This window comes from Clupea harengus, chromosome 24 (genome assembly GCF_900700415.2).
Source record: "Clupea harengus chromosome 24, Ch_v2.0.2, whole genome shotgun sequence".
NCBI lineage: Eukaryota > Metazoa > Chordata > Actinopteri > Clupeiformes > Clupeidae > Clupea > Clupea harengus.
In genome coordinates, this window is record NC_045175.1 from 18528587 (window position 1) to 18543586 (window position 15000).

General features: G+C 43.3%; 1 protein-coding gene across 11 annotated transcripts in view; it reads left to right on the forward strand.

The window, feature by feature from the left end:
• The window catches only part of LOC105895829 (adhesion G protein-coupled receptor E5), an 82016-nt gene that overhangs the window by 7000 nt on the left and 60016 nt on the right, over window positions 1-15000 (forward strand). For 3 of the 11 annotated variants that reach the window (XR_006151632.1, XM_042703661.1, XM_042703660.1), the window contains exons 2-9: window positions 1455-1532; window positions 1729-1818; window positions 3577-3723; window positions 3879-4004; window positions 5510-5644; window positions 6583-6717; window positions 7674-7808; window positions 8589-8723. Coding sequence is in view for 9 of the 11 variants with exons in the window: in XM_042703661.1 (XP_042559595.1) it covers window positions 1455-1532; window positions 1729-1818; window positions 3577-3723; window positions 3879-4004; window positions 5510-5644; window positions 6583-6717; window positions 7674-7808; window positions 8589-8723 (981 nt within the window). In the remaining 2 variants the exon portion in view is untranslated. Of the gene's footprint in view, window positions 1-1454; window positions 1533-1728; window positions 1819-3576; window positions 3724-3878; window positions 4005-5509; window positions 5645-6582; window positions 6718-7673; window positions 7809-8588; window positions 8724-9090; window positions 9229-9385; window positions 9430-11852; window positions 11958-12773; window positions 12931-13161; window positions 13282-13696; window positions 13924-14244; window positions 14407-14619; window positions 14812-15000 lie in introns of all 11 variants that reach the window. The other 8 variants (XR_006151633.1, XM_042703663.1, XM_042703659.1 and 5 more) reach the window with 7 other exon arrangements.

Below are 15000 nucleotides of genomic sequence, written 5' to 3' on the forward strand. Positions count from 1 at the left end.
CCCACAGGTCATACAAATGTTTTTTGAGCTGTGGTCTCCGAGGGCGACAAAGTATTCCCGGCCAGTTAGATAGGTCCTAAACCAGTTTAGGACCGGACCAGTGAGGCCAACCCAATTTTCAAGTCTATCAATAAGGATATTGTGATCAACAGTATCAAAGGCTGCGCTCAGATCCAGAAGGGCCAAGACAGATAGTTTTTTGGAGTCAGCATTAATCCTGAGATCATTTACAACCTTGACTAATGCCGTTTCTGTGCTATGATTGGAGCGAAAACCAGATTGGAAGGTGTCAAATGCACAGTTAGCATCTAGGAAATTATTTAACTGTTTAAAGACAATTTTTTCCAGGATTTTGCTTAGAAAGGGAAGGTTAGAGATGGGTCTAAAATTGTTTAGAACTGAAGAGTCTAAATTGCTTTTCTTCAGGAGGGGTCTCACCAGGGCAGTTTTAAGTTCTGATGGGAAAATACCTGTAAGCAGGGAACAGTTTATAATGGCTAGAATGTCCTTAGACACAGAGTCAAAGATGGTCTTAAAAAATTTGGTGGGAAGGGGATCAAGAGGGCATGTAGACGGCTTCAGTTGTGACACTATTTTGCTCAGCATTTCTATATCAGCCAGTGCAAAAAAGCTCATACTGTTACAGCATGGTGGAAGGGGATCAGAAAACAAGACATTTGGAATTTCTTGAGCAATATTTTTCCTAATGTTCGTTATCTTATCTCTGAAGAATGCTGCAAATTCCTCACATTTGGAGGTGGAAAAGAGACTATCATCTACTTTAGGTGCAGGATTTATAAGGCTGTCTATTGTTGAAAAGAGGACCCTGGAATTGTTAGAATTTGTAGATATCAAATTAGAGAAATGATCCTTCCTAGCATTTCTTATTGCTTTATTAAAGACTGAAAGTTTATCCTTAAAGATATCAAGGTGGACCTGTAGCTTGGTCTTTCTCCATGTACGCTCAGACCTTCTGCAGGATCTCTTAAGTTTAATAATTTCCTCATTTCTCCATGGAGCTTTTTGTTTGGCTAAAACCTTTTTTTGTTTCAATGGTGCTACAGAGTCAAGTGCTGTCCTTAATTTTGTATTTAGAGTAGTTACTAGATCATTAACACATGATGGCCCCGTATCTGGGTTTTTTGCACTAGTTATGTTCATCATTACTTTGAAATTCTCAGCTGCTGCAGAGTTAAGATAGCGTTTCTTAATAAAACATTCAGCACTATTTCTAACTTTAGGTACCAGTGCTGTAAAGAAAATACAAAAGTGGTCAGAAAGAGCAAGGTCACAGATAGACGATATAACAGTTGTAACACAGACAGACAGACAGACAGACAGACAGACAGACAGACAGACAGACACACTCACACACACACACACACACACCCACACACACACACACACACACACATATCCATGTTCACTGTGAGTGTGTTTTGTGTCCGTCACAGGCCTGTGCCTGAGCAGTGGAGTGCATGTGCATGGAGGATGCAAGGAGGGATTTGTCTTCCGCAACGGAGGATGTGTAGGTAAGGATGCTGGACAAGCTACCACATGAGTAGGACTCAAACAACCTGTACAAGAGACTATTATTGAATGACTAACCTAAGGCATTTAAAACCAATCAGATAGGCTGCATTAGTCTGAGTGTGTTTCGATGTGTGTTTGTAATGTCTTGTATTTGCTTTGATATGGAATTTGAGCTCTGATAGTGATTTATCTCAGACACAGGAAGGGATGCCCAACAATACAAAACAAAACAGTCGGCAGGAGGATGTAACGATGGTTTTAGCTACACTGGTACAGAATGCGAAGGTAAGGATGCTGGATGAACTACCATGTGATGAGTTGCCACCACACACATGACAAAACAGGATGATACCAACCAGGGACAGAGAGTATTTCTAAGGGCTGCGTTGAAAATATGCAGCATTTCAAACCAATCTGATGTTGGATGAAAGAATCATTGTGTGGCTTGACAGTTTGATTTTATACTGTATTGCTGTGTACCAATCCAACGAGAGGACACTTACCCCATGTACTGAGAAGACTCCTAGGTATCAGCTAAGTCAGGACACATTCATTCATTCATTCATTCATTCATTCATTTATTATTAGTAGTATTAGTATTAGTATTATTATTATTAAAATTATTATTATAATTCCACACACCCAAGATCTTTTTTTATCAACTTGTTAAGTCAGCCCAGGCTTTCCCAATCTAGTTATGAGCATGTTCACGTATAAGGGGTGGTGTTGGCACCAGACAACCAATAGCAAACATGGAATGGTCTAAAGCCGTATAGTTCACTCAAGAAGAACAAACAATAATCCTTGACAAATATGAGTCATTTAAATCTATAACACTGGCTAAAAGCAACACAGTTTGAATATGAGTGCCGACTGTTTACATTTACATTACATTTAGTCATTTAGCAGACGCTTTTATCCAAAGCGACTTACAAGGATGTATACACATTTTACATTTACACTGATGGCACACTGCACATCAGGAGCAATTAGGGGTTCAGTGTCTTGCTCAAGGACGCTTCGACAGGGAATCGAACTAGCAACCTTCTGATTACTAAACGACCTCTCTACCTCCTGTACCACTGTCGCCCCTATCAATATGTTTGAATGCGTTAATTGGCTTATCAATATCACTGCCTCATAATTAAGATGAGTAGATGTGACTATAATCACAATTGTGTATTCTATTAAATGAATGGGTTGCTAAGATGTATTGAGGCGTTTTAAGTACATTTTAGCATAATTCTTTCCATGCATAGAAGTCCGCGGTATCTCCCAGAAATGGTGACGCCATTTACAGAGAGAATTGATTGGTCAGTGGGCGGTGCTTCTCTATGTTTTGATCTGTTACCTAAAAAAACAAACTGCTCCGGAGCAGGTTAGGTATGCAGCGATGTACCCAAGCTAAAAGCAAACCACCATTGTGACACTGAAAATCCAGGGGGTAAACCTGAAGTTACCTTGCTAACCCCGAAATCCTGCTTCATAGTACAGGCTCCTCCTGATCCTGTGTGTGTGTTTGTGTGTGTGTGTGTGTGTGTGTGTGTGTGTGTGTGTGTGTGTGTGTGTGTGTGTGTGTGTGTGTGTGTGTGTGTGTGTGTGTGTGTGTGTATGTTAGTCTTTGTGTGTGTAATTGATTGTTGGCTGTGCTTCTCTACGTCTGTTATCTACATAACCTGCTCCGGAGCAGGGTAGGTATGCAGCATAAGTTACCATAGCGATGTACCCCAGCAAAAGGTGAACCAACGTCGTGACATTGAAAATCAAGATGGTAAACCTGAAGTGACCTCGCTAACCTCAAACTCTTGCTCCGAGTACAGGGGGCAGAGCTGTACCTGTTCAACAGTCAGCTGCTGATTGTTTGTTTATGACTGGCATGTAACACAAGATAATTTAGAACCCAATATAGAATAAGTAGTGGCCAAAACGTTGTTTTCTTTTCATTACAAACACCTACTAGATTAAAATATTGCATTTGGATTCATAGTGCTAAAGTTCCAACAGATTCTTACATCCTGTTCCCATTGTGACATGACAATTCAGATGAAGATGAGTGTGACTCTGTGATTCCGATCTGTGGTCTGGATGCCAACTGCACCAACACACCAGGCAGCTACTACTGCACCTGTCGTACAGGATACAGATCCTCAAAGGGGGAGAAGTTTACAGCAGTGGACTCACGTTGCAAAGGTAAGTGCTCTTAGCTACCACCACATACTTGTTTCTAGAATATTCTGGGATTGAGGAAAAACTGCTCATACCATGACTCACTATCTCTGTCTCTGTCTCTATGTCACATTTACACACACATGCGCACACACATCTCTCTCTCTCTCTCTCTGTAGATATAAACGAATGTGTGGAGAAAAAACCCTGTGACCCCAGGCAGACCTGTGAAAACACACTTGGCTCTTTCAAGTGTTCGTGCCGTGATGGGTACAGGAAGGGACGTGGTGACCTGGCCTGTGAAGGTAAAAAACATGGTTATTCTTTACACACTTCACACTCTCTCTCTCTCTCTCTTTCTCTTTCTCTCTCTCTCTCTCTCTCTCTCTCTCTCTGTGTCTGTGTGTGATTTAGAGGATTTACAGCAAGCCTTTAAAGAGTGCTAATGAGGAGTTCAGTCAGGGTTAAAGCTCTATTGTAGTCCGCAATTCGAATCCAATAGACTTTTTGTCAAATTTGGGCAAATTTCTCCTCAAAGTCTTCTAGCTGTTTCTTTGCCATACACTATTTTAGCCAAACACATCAGCCATGGGCCAATGCCATATGCTATTTAAGCCATTGTTTAAGGAGCATGGAAGTTAAGGGTGTAATTTGACTGGTTGTTGAGCTCAAATAACAACCTTTTGCCAGAATTGCAGGCTGTACCTTTAAGTGTTGGTGATGGTATTGGTGGGAAGTGATGCAGGAGACAGGTTGCAACATGAAGTGGCTTCTTGCCGTTGTGTTTGGTAATCACAGTCAATGTCAATTTAATCAAAGTGATTGGATGTATTTTAAAGAGGTATAATGGTGGTTTAGGGCTGGTTTTCCAGATTAAGACTAGTTCTAGCTAGTTCTAGCTATAAAGCTTTTTTCAGTACAGATCTTCCTTGAAGTTCTCTTTTAGTCTTGGACTAGGCTTAATCCATGTCCGGGAAAACGGCCTTTTGGTTCCATATATCACAGTCAGCCTCAATTTCATCAAAGCTAATGGAAGTATTTAAAGAGGTACTGTGGAGTTTTGTGTCTATAACTAGAAAGCTAACTAGCTAACACACTTGGCTTGCAAACACCCAAAGCAGCCCAACTGTCTCTTATTAGTATGTGATGTTTTTCCAGTTGACCTACAAGAATAATTGTTGTGGATCTAACTCTACGAACATGGAACTCTGTAACATTGAATGTTCTCACAATGTTAGACATGAGTGTTCTGATGCACCCTTATGAGAACGTTTTTATAACGCTACAAATGTTCCATAAACTTTCATGGAACAAACTAAAACATTCTGTCAGTGTTTTGAATGTAATGATAACATTGTAAACATTAGTACAATATTTTCCTGGCATAAGGAATAATGGGAACATAAAGATAATGCTTATGCCTATTAAACAAAAAAAAAAAAACTGTTATGTTTTGAGGACATTTTTTCTATTTTGAGAACGTTTTTAGAATGAAAAAAAAAAGAAGTTAGCCTGGAAACAGAATCTGGCAAGTAGTGTGTGTGTGTGTGTGTGTGTGCGTGCGTGCGTGCGTGCGTGTGTGTGTGTGTGTGTGTGTGTGTGTGTGTGTGTGTGTGTGTGGAGGGACTGCATGCACTGACTAACTTTCTAGTAAGAATTACCTACAAATGAATACACCACAACTTACAAAAAGTGTGAATGTGTGTGTGTGTGCGTGCGTGTGTGTTTCTGTTGCTGTACAGAGTGAACTCTTTATTGACCATTATCATAATCTTTAGATGTGTGTGTGTGTGTGTGTATTTTGGAGCAGATGTGAATGAGTGTGTTGAAAGTCGTCCTGATTGTGGCCCAAACGGCACCTGCAGAAACACACCTGGCAGTTACACCTGTACCTGTCCAGAAGGGTTCAGAAACCACGGTAACAACAGCAGAGCCCGTTGTGAAGGTGAGGGTGTGATTCGCTGTGGCAGTTAGTGTGCACAGCATTTTAAGTTTTTTTGCTGTCTGATACTGCCTCGTCTGTCTCGTTGTTTTTGTGACAATGACAATAAAGTACTTTGAACTTGAACTTGATTCAGGGAAGTGTGGTTCTAGTATCACTCTAGTATCACTTCTAGTATCACTAGTATCAGAGTGTAGTATCACTCTGGAACCCTTAGAATGACAAACAGGCACACTGCTATCTAACAGCTACTAGCTATCACGGCCACCAGTCAGAAGCACACACACCGTCAGACGGTGACGATTTTATTCAGGCCTGCTAATCACTAAACTAAAAGCTACAGCTCTTTTGACCGGTCTTTGGCATATGTGCTTAAGGTGCTGGGTGCTTTCTACCCCAGACTTCCCAGTAGACAGACTTAAAACTCATAGCTCTGCTGACACTAATACAACTGTAAACTCTAACAATATCATGTGATGCTATGCCATAACACATCATGATATACAGTACCAGTCAAACGTTTGGACACACCTTCTAATTTCCACCTTCATCTAAGTGTTTTTCTTTATTTTTATTATTTTCTACATTGTAGATTAATACTGAAGACATTTAAACTACGAAAGAACACATATGGAATTATGTACTAAGCAAAAAAAGTGTTATCTACAATGTAGAAAAATAATAAAAGTAAAGAAAAAACTTCTCAAAACAATTAGAAGGTGTGTCCAAACTTTTGACTGGTACTGTATATTTCTGTACTATAAACTAGAAATGTAAATACGTATATTCAAAGTTAATACTTTGATTTTCTGTGTTAAGCTGTTTAATTTTTTTTGCTATGCTTTACAATACAGAGCAAATTCTATAACTAACACTAAAATCACTGTGTGCATGTGATGTTAATCTTTGGAGTTTGTGTGTGTGTGTGGTTCATGGTGCAGAGGTGGATGAGTGTGTTGACAATCATCCAGATTGTGGCCCAAATGGCACCTGCATAACCACATCTGGCAGTTACACCTGTACCTGTCCAAGGGGGTTCAGGAACCACGGGAACAACCTCAGTGGCCCTTGTGAAGGTGAGGGTGTGATTCAGGAAAGTGGGGCTCTCTAACTGTGGGCTTCAATCGGACTTCTCTTTACATTTCCATTTCCATTTAGTCATTTAGCAGACGCTTTTGTCCAAAGCGACGTACAAGGGAGAGAACAGTCAAGCTAAGAGCAATAAAAAACATGGTGTAACAATAAATACTACTTTACACAAGAATTAGAAAAATGACCTAGAAAGGAAAAAGAAGTGCAGGAATGTAACTGCTGAAGTGCAAGTTAAGCGCTAGTCAAGGTCCCAGTTAGGAAGGGAGGTGCTCTCTGAAGAGTTAGGTCTTCAAAAGCTTCTTGAAGGTAAAGAGGGACGCCCCTGCTCTGGTAGTACTAGGCAGTTCGTTCCACCAACCTCTTAGAATGACAAACAGGCACACTACTAGCTAATAGCTACTAGCTAATACTGCCAGCACTGTCAGAAGCAAGTTCCATTCCGGAATTAGAATGTGATCCGGGAGATGTAGAACTTTCATTGACCGCCATTTGAAATGGTTACATCATCAAATGGTACCTTCAGTGGGCCACATTCTAATCACATAATTGTGATCAAACTCCTCAAAGAACACCCAGTGCCTCCATTAATTCAATTATATTTTATTTATATAGCGCCAAAACAATAAACTTGTCTAAAGGCTCTTAATTAGTAGCACTGCTGAACCTAAACCTGCAACACTGCAGTACTGCTTGATATCATGCTGTTTTGCTGCTATGTGCTACTGTATTCTGTACCCTGCTATGCTTTACTGTATACTGTAAAAGACAATTAATTATACTAATTATACCAGCAAGTACTGTACTATTCTGTGCTATTCTATTCTTTGTGTTGCTATGCAGAACAGAGCGAATTCTATAACAGACTTAATCTTTAGTGTGTGTGTGTGTGTGTGTGTGTGTGTGTGTGTGTGTGTGTGTGTCTGTATGTCTACTGGTGCAGATGTGGATGAGTGTGTGACAAGTCCTCCTGACTGTGGTGTAAAGGGTGTCTGCACAAACACACCGGGCAGTTACACCTGTACCTGTCCAAAAGGGTTCAGGAACCACGGCAGCAACCTCAGTGGCCCCTGTGAAGGTGAGGGTGTGGTTTACGGAGGTGGGGTTCTGTGGCACCTCAGATCTAGAACCTTAAGAACCCTCAAGACAGAACGCAACTGTGCATGTGCAACTGTTTTCTTATTCATTTTGACACATTCATACCATGTGTCTTCCCATGCAGTTTGAAAGGTTTTTAGTCTTTGATATAGCCACATTCTCTGTAAGGCCATATTGGTAATGATCTCAAATTGACACCACAATTAAGTCGGTTTTTGATTGAGCTCCTTCGAGTTTCTGAGTTGGAGCTCCAACTTCAGCTGGTGTTCCAGGGCTTTCGTCCTACCTGGACCTTGGAAAATATTCAATTTCCGGGTTGTTTTGAATGCACCCCAGATCTAGAACCTTACGATTGGCACACTGACCACCATGCTAGATACTATGACATCAGAATGCTGTGCATCTTTAACACACAACACTACTCTAACTTAAACTGCGATATACTCTCACTTCCATCACGTAATGTTGTGCCATTGCATGCCAAGCTATGATTCACTGCACTTTATATAATACTGTAGACTAAATATACTAATGTTGAATACTGCACAACTCTTTGCTCTAATATATACTTATACTTATATGTATACTATAATATACCATACTATGCTTACTGTACTAAATCATGCTATACCATACTATATACTTGGATAATACCCCATTCTCTGCTATAGAACACACAAAGTGTATTTTATAACTAACACTGTACTAAATTGTGTGTATGTGTGTGTGTGTGTGACTATGTGTGTGTGTTCTTGTGCAGATGTGAATGAGTGTGTGGTGAGTCCTGTTGCTTGTGGCCCACACAGCACCTGCACAAACACACCTGGCAGTTACATCTGCACGTGTCCAAAAGGGTTCAGGAACCACGGCAACATCCTCAGTGGCCCTTGTGAAGGTGAGGGTGTGATTCTGCTAGGTGGAGTTCTGCAGAACAACTGTGGCCTCAGGTCTGGGTGACTTAGGATTGGAAACGGGCACGCTAACAGACACTATAATGCTAAAAGCTATGGTTGCTTGCATGGCTAGAAGCACAACTGTTAAAGTGCACTATACACTATAACGCTAAAAGCTACTAGACACTGTAAGGCTAAACGCTGAAAGATAACAGACACTATTGTGCGGAAAAAAAAACCTGTTATCCTGCAGGGCTAGGTCAGTGCTGGATCATCACAAAATCAGATGGTCCTCATTGAGCTCCTTCTTGAGGGTCCTTCTCTCCTTCTCATTCACTCCTTCCGTCTCTTTCTCTCTGTCTCTTTCAGACATAAACGAGTGCGACACAGACCCAAGCATCTGCGGCTCAGAGTCGGAAGGCAACTGCACAAACACGCAGGGAAGTTACACCTGTGCGTGTCGTCCTGGTCACAGTAACTATGGCAACGGACAGGGCAGGTGCACAAGTGAGTAGTTTCACTCTCTCTCTCCAACCCTATATACAGAAACTTAGCTGGTGCCGTGCCATTCTGTTGAGAAAGTCAGGCAGTCCTGGAATGGTACCATGTATTTTACCCATGATCCTTTGCTTAATACCTTTGCCTATTTGCTTATTTATTTTAGCGCTCACCTGTGACGGGTATGATGACGGAGGCTCAGATGAGCAGGTACAGAAGCATGGCTTTTCCTCTCCTTTCTTTATTCTCTCTCTCTCTTTATTCTCTCCCTCTCCCTCTCTCTCTCTCAGCACAGATTGACTGGGACAAAGGTCCTTGCTGTTAGGGTGTTGGCATGGCACAGGCCCAAGTCTTCTGGTTTTATTAAGGAAGCGTTTGTCTGGGATAACTGTTCCTGGATTCCCGGAAGCCCCCCCCCCTGTAAGACTGACTGCATATGCTGATGATGTGACAGTGTTTGTGAGAAACAGTGAAGACATTGTTTATTTAACATCCTGCTTGAACAGATTTCAGAGGGCAACTTCAGCAAGGATTAATTGGGACAAATGTACCTCCTTGCTGTTGGGGAATTGGAGTGGCACAGACCCACTTCAGCTTCCTCAGCAGTGAGAAGAGACAAGTGAGGGGTTTAAGGTCCTTGTTTTTTTTTGGGGGGGTCTGAACATTACATGCAGAGGAACTGTGAGGGGCTGGCTGATAAAGCTGGCTGATAAAGTAAGTGGACGACTTCAAGTTCAGTAATGAATTGTTTTTTGGAACTAGGGATCACTAAACTAGACGATCTACTTGCTATGTCTGGAGTGGTGTGGCGAACTCCACAGTTAATAGCAGAGCAGGTTGGACAGGTTGGTCAGTGGGTTGCTGGGGGAGTCTTAAAGCTTCCTTGCCTCAGACTTTGAGGGAGTCTGTTGACCAGGCCTTACATAGTGGTACTGCTCCTATGGCTTGTCCAGCTTCAAGGGTAACACCTGAAATGATAGGAATGGAAATGGACTACTCTGGCTGTATACTGTCCTTTACAGGGTAGCGTGACTTGGGTCTCCATACCGTTGGGAGGAAGGTGCTTTTTTCACTTGGGTCTCCATACCATTGGGAGGAAGGTGCTTTTTTCACTTGGGTCTCCATACCATTGGGAGGAAGGTGCTTTTTTCACTTGGGTCTCCATACCATTGGGAGGAAGGTGCTTTTGTCACAGCTGAAGGGACGGCCTGACACACAGGGGAGGGCCCACCTTTGGGTGCCTGATGGGCTGTTTGGGTACCTGATGAGCTATTTGGGTACCTGATGAGCTGTTTGGGTACCTTACGGGCTGTTTGGGTACCTGATGAGCTATTTGGGTACCTGATGAGCTGTTTGGGTACCTGACGGGCTGTTTGGGTACCTGATGAGCTGTTTGGGTACCTGATGTGCTGTCTCCTCCATGTATGCTGTTGTATAAGTCTCCACTGTTCAGAAGGTCAGGTGACTTGCAGTGGAGGTTGCTACATTGTACAATAGCTACAAATATGCTTATTTCTACATTCAGGGAGGTGGTGTCACTCATTTGCCCTTATTGTAGAATTACAGATACTGTGTGTCATCTTTTCTGTGACGCTACAAATGGTGTCAGAAGTGGGATGCCCTGCTGTGAGGTCATCGGAGGCGCACCCGTGAACACTGTGTGAGGGGAATGTTGACCCTGTGTGAAGGACCCCAGGGTTGGGTGAAGCACTTGTGTGTGGGGTGCTCTGGATGGGAGAAGCATGTGCATGGGCATGGGATGCCTGTGTGCGTGAAGCGCAGGGGTGCGCTTCCCGAAGGTGAGGGCAGTGTGACGATGTGATCGTCCCTACAGATGAGTATGTGCTCTGCCATCGAGCCGGGCTCTTTGGTTTGGCGGTCAGAGCGCATGTTTGGCACCCTGTAGACCCGGGTTCGAGTCTGGGTGGGGTGAGCACGCTCTCCATTCTCACAATGTCCAAGTCCTTTATTTGCTGTACTGGGAAAGGATATTAATGAACGTGGGGTTTATGTTTTCAAAAACTGTGTTTGTGTTCAGTTGTGGGTACAGGCCGGATGGGCCTGAGTGGTATAAGATGGCCAATTTCTTGGTAGGGCAGGCCCAGTCGGCCATCCTGAAGTCACATGAAGCAAAACACAAAGGCCATGACACGATATGACTTGCGGACATGATATCCATGTTTAAATCTATGGTGGAAGCAAGAATAGTGGTGGAGTACACGTTCTACCAGCAAATGGATAACGTGGCTCGGTTCAGGGAGAACTGTTGTGTAAGGGAGGGGATAGGTATCTGATGACTTCGGGAGGCTTGTTTTCAACTGGTGAAATGGGCTGATTTTCCTGTGGTTTTAACCCTGGTTTTAACCCTCTCTATCTCTCTCTCTCTCTCTCTCTCTGTTTTCACATGTCTGTGTGTCTTCTCACCTATCCCCATCTCTCCTCACCTGCCTTTGTCTCTCCTCACCTGTCCCAATTTCTCCTTACCTGTTTGTCTGTCCTCACATGTTGTCTTTCTTCACCCGTCTGTCTCTCTCTCTATTCCTGTTTGTCAGTGTCTGTTTTCACCTGTCTCTCTCTCTCCTCACCTGTTCCTTCCTCCACTCACCTGTCTGTCCTCCATGCCTGTGTTGTAGGCCGAGGGAGGTTTAGAGCGTCTTTGGGCGATGATGAGACAGAACTGTGAGAACCTGATAAGCGGGGATGAAGATTCAAGCCACACAGGACATGGGCTACTCGAGGTAACGCACACAAACAAGTCTCACATTCATAGACACTCACACCTACAAACACATTCACACACATACATGAATTCTATTTAATACACATACACACCTTCACGTACAGACACACAATTCTCTTCCCCAGAATATACTATCCTAGTTATGTCTAAACTAGACTAATAATAATAATAATAATAATGATAATATATCACACTATTGCACTTTTCAAAGTTATAGAAATGCAAAATGCAATTTTAACAGGCCTGCCTACATGTGCAGTGACACCGTTGCAGCTTATTTAGAGTGGGATGAATGAATGCGATGGATGAATGCGATGGCGTGTTTGGTCTTTGACCAACCAAAGAGGACACATGAACAGTAAATCCGTCACTGGCTCCCTATAGCTGCTGGAGTTAAATTGAAATCACTCACTCTGGCCTATAGATCAGCCACTGAATCAGCTCCGGCCTATTTAAAATGCCATTATTCAGCCCTCTCAACCACTTCGCTCCTCTGATGAGCGTTTCTTGTCTTTGCCTTCACTTAGCAGCAAGGGATCACAGTCGAGACTCTTTTCTTTCACGGTACTTCGCCATCCCTTGATACATTTAAAAATGAATAATACATTATTAATTATACATTACGTTAATAATAATAATAATAATAATAATAATAATTGAGCATCTTATTATTATTAAAAGCGTCTGCAAAATACTATAACTGTAACTTAAATGCACCCCCCTCCTCTGTCTCTCTCTCTCCCTTCTCTTCTCTTCTCTTCTTCTCTCTCTCTCTCTCTCTCTCTCTCTCTCTCTCTCTCTATCTCTCGTGTAGGATGTGCTGACTGGGACAGATGAGCTCCTGTCCCATAGCCAAAGCATGGACGACAACAGCCAAGTGACAGGCCTGCTTACCCTGATGGAGAAAGCCATGATGCTAATCGGACCACAACTGAAACAGAACCGCACCAAGATGGAGTCACAGCACACAGGTGCTACTAGTACACACACACATATACACACACACACACACACACACACACACACACACACACAGTCAAAGAATATTGAAGACGAATCTTTATTAAACAAATTGCAGGAATATTTCAGCATTTTATGTTACAGGTCTTGAGATGGCTTGATATTTTTCAGTGGAATCATTCTGGTGGAAATGCTTCTGTTTGTCTCTCTCACTGTCATTTTCTGTCTGTTTTTGGAATCAGAGGCGGAGTTTGCAGTGAAAAGAGGTAAAGCCCCTCCCACCGGGTCGGTCTTGCTTACCACAGAGAGCGCCTCCTTCAAGACCAGCTGGGAAACTGCAGCCGGCAACGGCACTTATCCAGGTACATACACACACAAACACACACACACACACAAACACACACAGCACACCTACACACACACACAAATACGCACACACACACTCACACACATGCTCACACACACCCCACTCGTACACGCACACACACACACACACACACATACACACACACACACAAACACCCCCACACACACACACACTCACACACACACCACACCTACACGCACACACACACACACACACACACACACACACACACACACACACACACATACTCACACACACACACACACACACACACACACACACACACACACACACACACACACACACACAGACTCTCACACACGCATGCACTGACAAAGACACACAGAACACAGGACAAACCTCTGCTCCCTCACTCTCTCACACACGTCTTTTGCTTTCTTCCTCTCCAGGTTTCACGGTGGTGGCTCTGGTCAGCTATAAGAGCCTGAACTCCACCTCGGCCTCCTCCTTTGAGGCCCTGAGGGAGGAGATGCAGGCAGAGAAGAGGAAGGAGCAGCAGGAGCAGAAGGTGGAGGTCAGCCTCCAGATCATCTCCAACGTGGTGACGGCCTGCGTCAGCAACCCAGATTCACACCACCTGGACCAGCCTGTCAGCTTCACCTTCAAACATCCTCAGGTAGAGAGAGGCCCAAATCAATCAATCAATCAATCAGGTGATCAATCAATCAATCAGACACACACACACAGCCTGGACCAGTGTTTCAGCTTCACCTTTAAACATCCTCCAATGAATGAATAGATGATCAATCATTCAGTTAGTCAATTAATCAAAGGCTCAATCAATCAGAGAATCAATCAATACAAAAATATCAGCTCTTCGCTTCTTTTCTCTCTTTTGGTACTTTTATGTGAAGGACGTGGACTCATAGTTCAATATGGTGTGTGTTGTCTGCCTTATTTATCTCTCACTCTGTCGTTCTCTATCCCTCCTCTGCAGGAGATGAATGAGTCTGAGCGTTTGAACTATACGTGTGTGTTCTGGGAAAGAGACGTGTGGTCCCGGCGTGGGTGTGTGGCGTCTTCCAACAGCACACACACCGTCTGCACGTGCAATCATCTCAGCAGCTTCGCCGTACTTATGGCCCTTTACGACATCAAGGTGGGCTCTCCTCCTCTCTTCTCTTTACTCTCTATGCACTCCTTCCTTTCTTCCTTCTAATCTTCATTTCCTCCCTTCTTTCTTTCCTCCTTCCCCTGACCTTCCCCAATTCTTCCTTTCCTGTGTTGTCTTTCTATGTTTCGTTTTGTTTCTCTCTTTCTCTTCATCTCTCTCTCCCATAAGCTCTAACATGAGTGTGTTTCTCCTCCCCAGCACACCTTTGAGCTGCAGCTCCTCACATGGATCGGCCTGGCCGTGTCGCTGGCGTGTCTGTTTGTCTGCATCCTGACCTTTGGCCTGTGTCGCTCCATCAAGGGCACGCGTACCACCATCCACCTCCACCTCTCGCTCTGCCTCTTCCTCGCCGACCTCATCTTCCTCTGCGGCATCAGCCGAGCACAGAAGGTGTGTGAATATATCTATATGCTTTTTTTCTCATAAACATCTTGGTTTCCTAATTAATGTGTGTTAATGTGTGTGTGTGTGTGTGTGTGTGTGTGTGTGTGTGTGTGTGTGTGTGTGTGTGTGTGTTTGTCAACATGTGGCTAAAATTCTGTGTTACTGTGGTCATGAGAATATGAAGTAACAGATGCG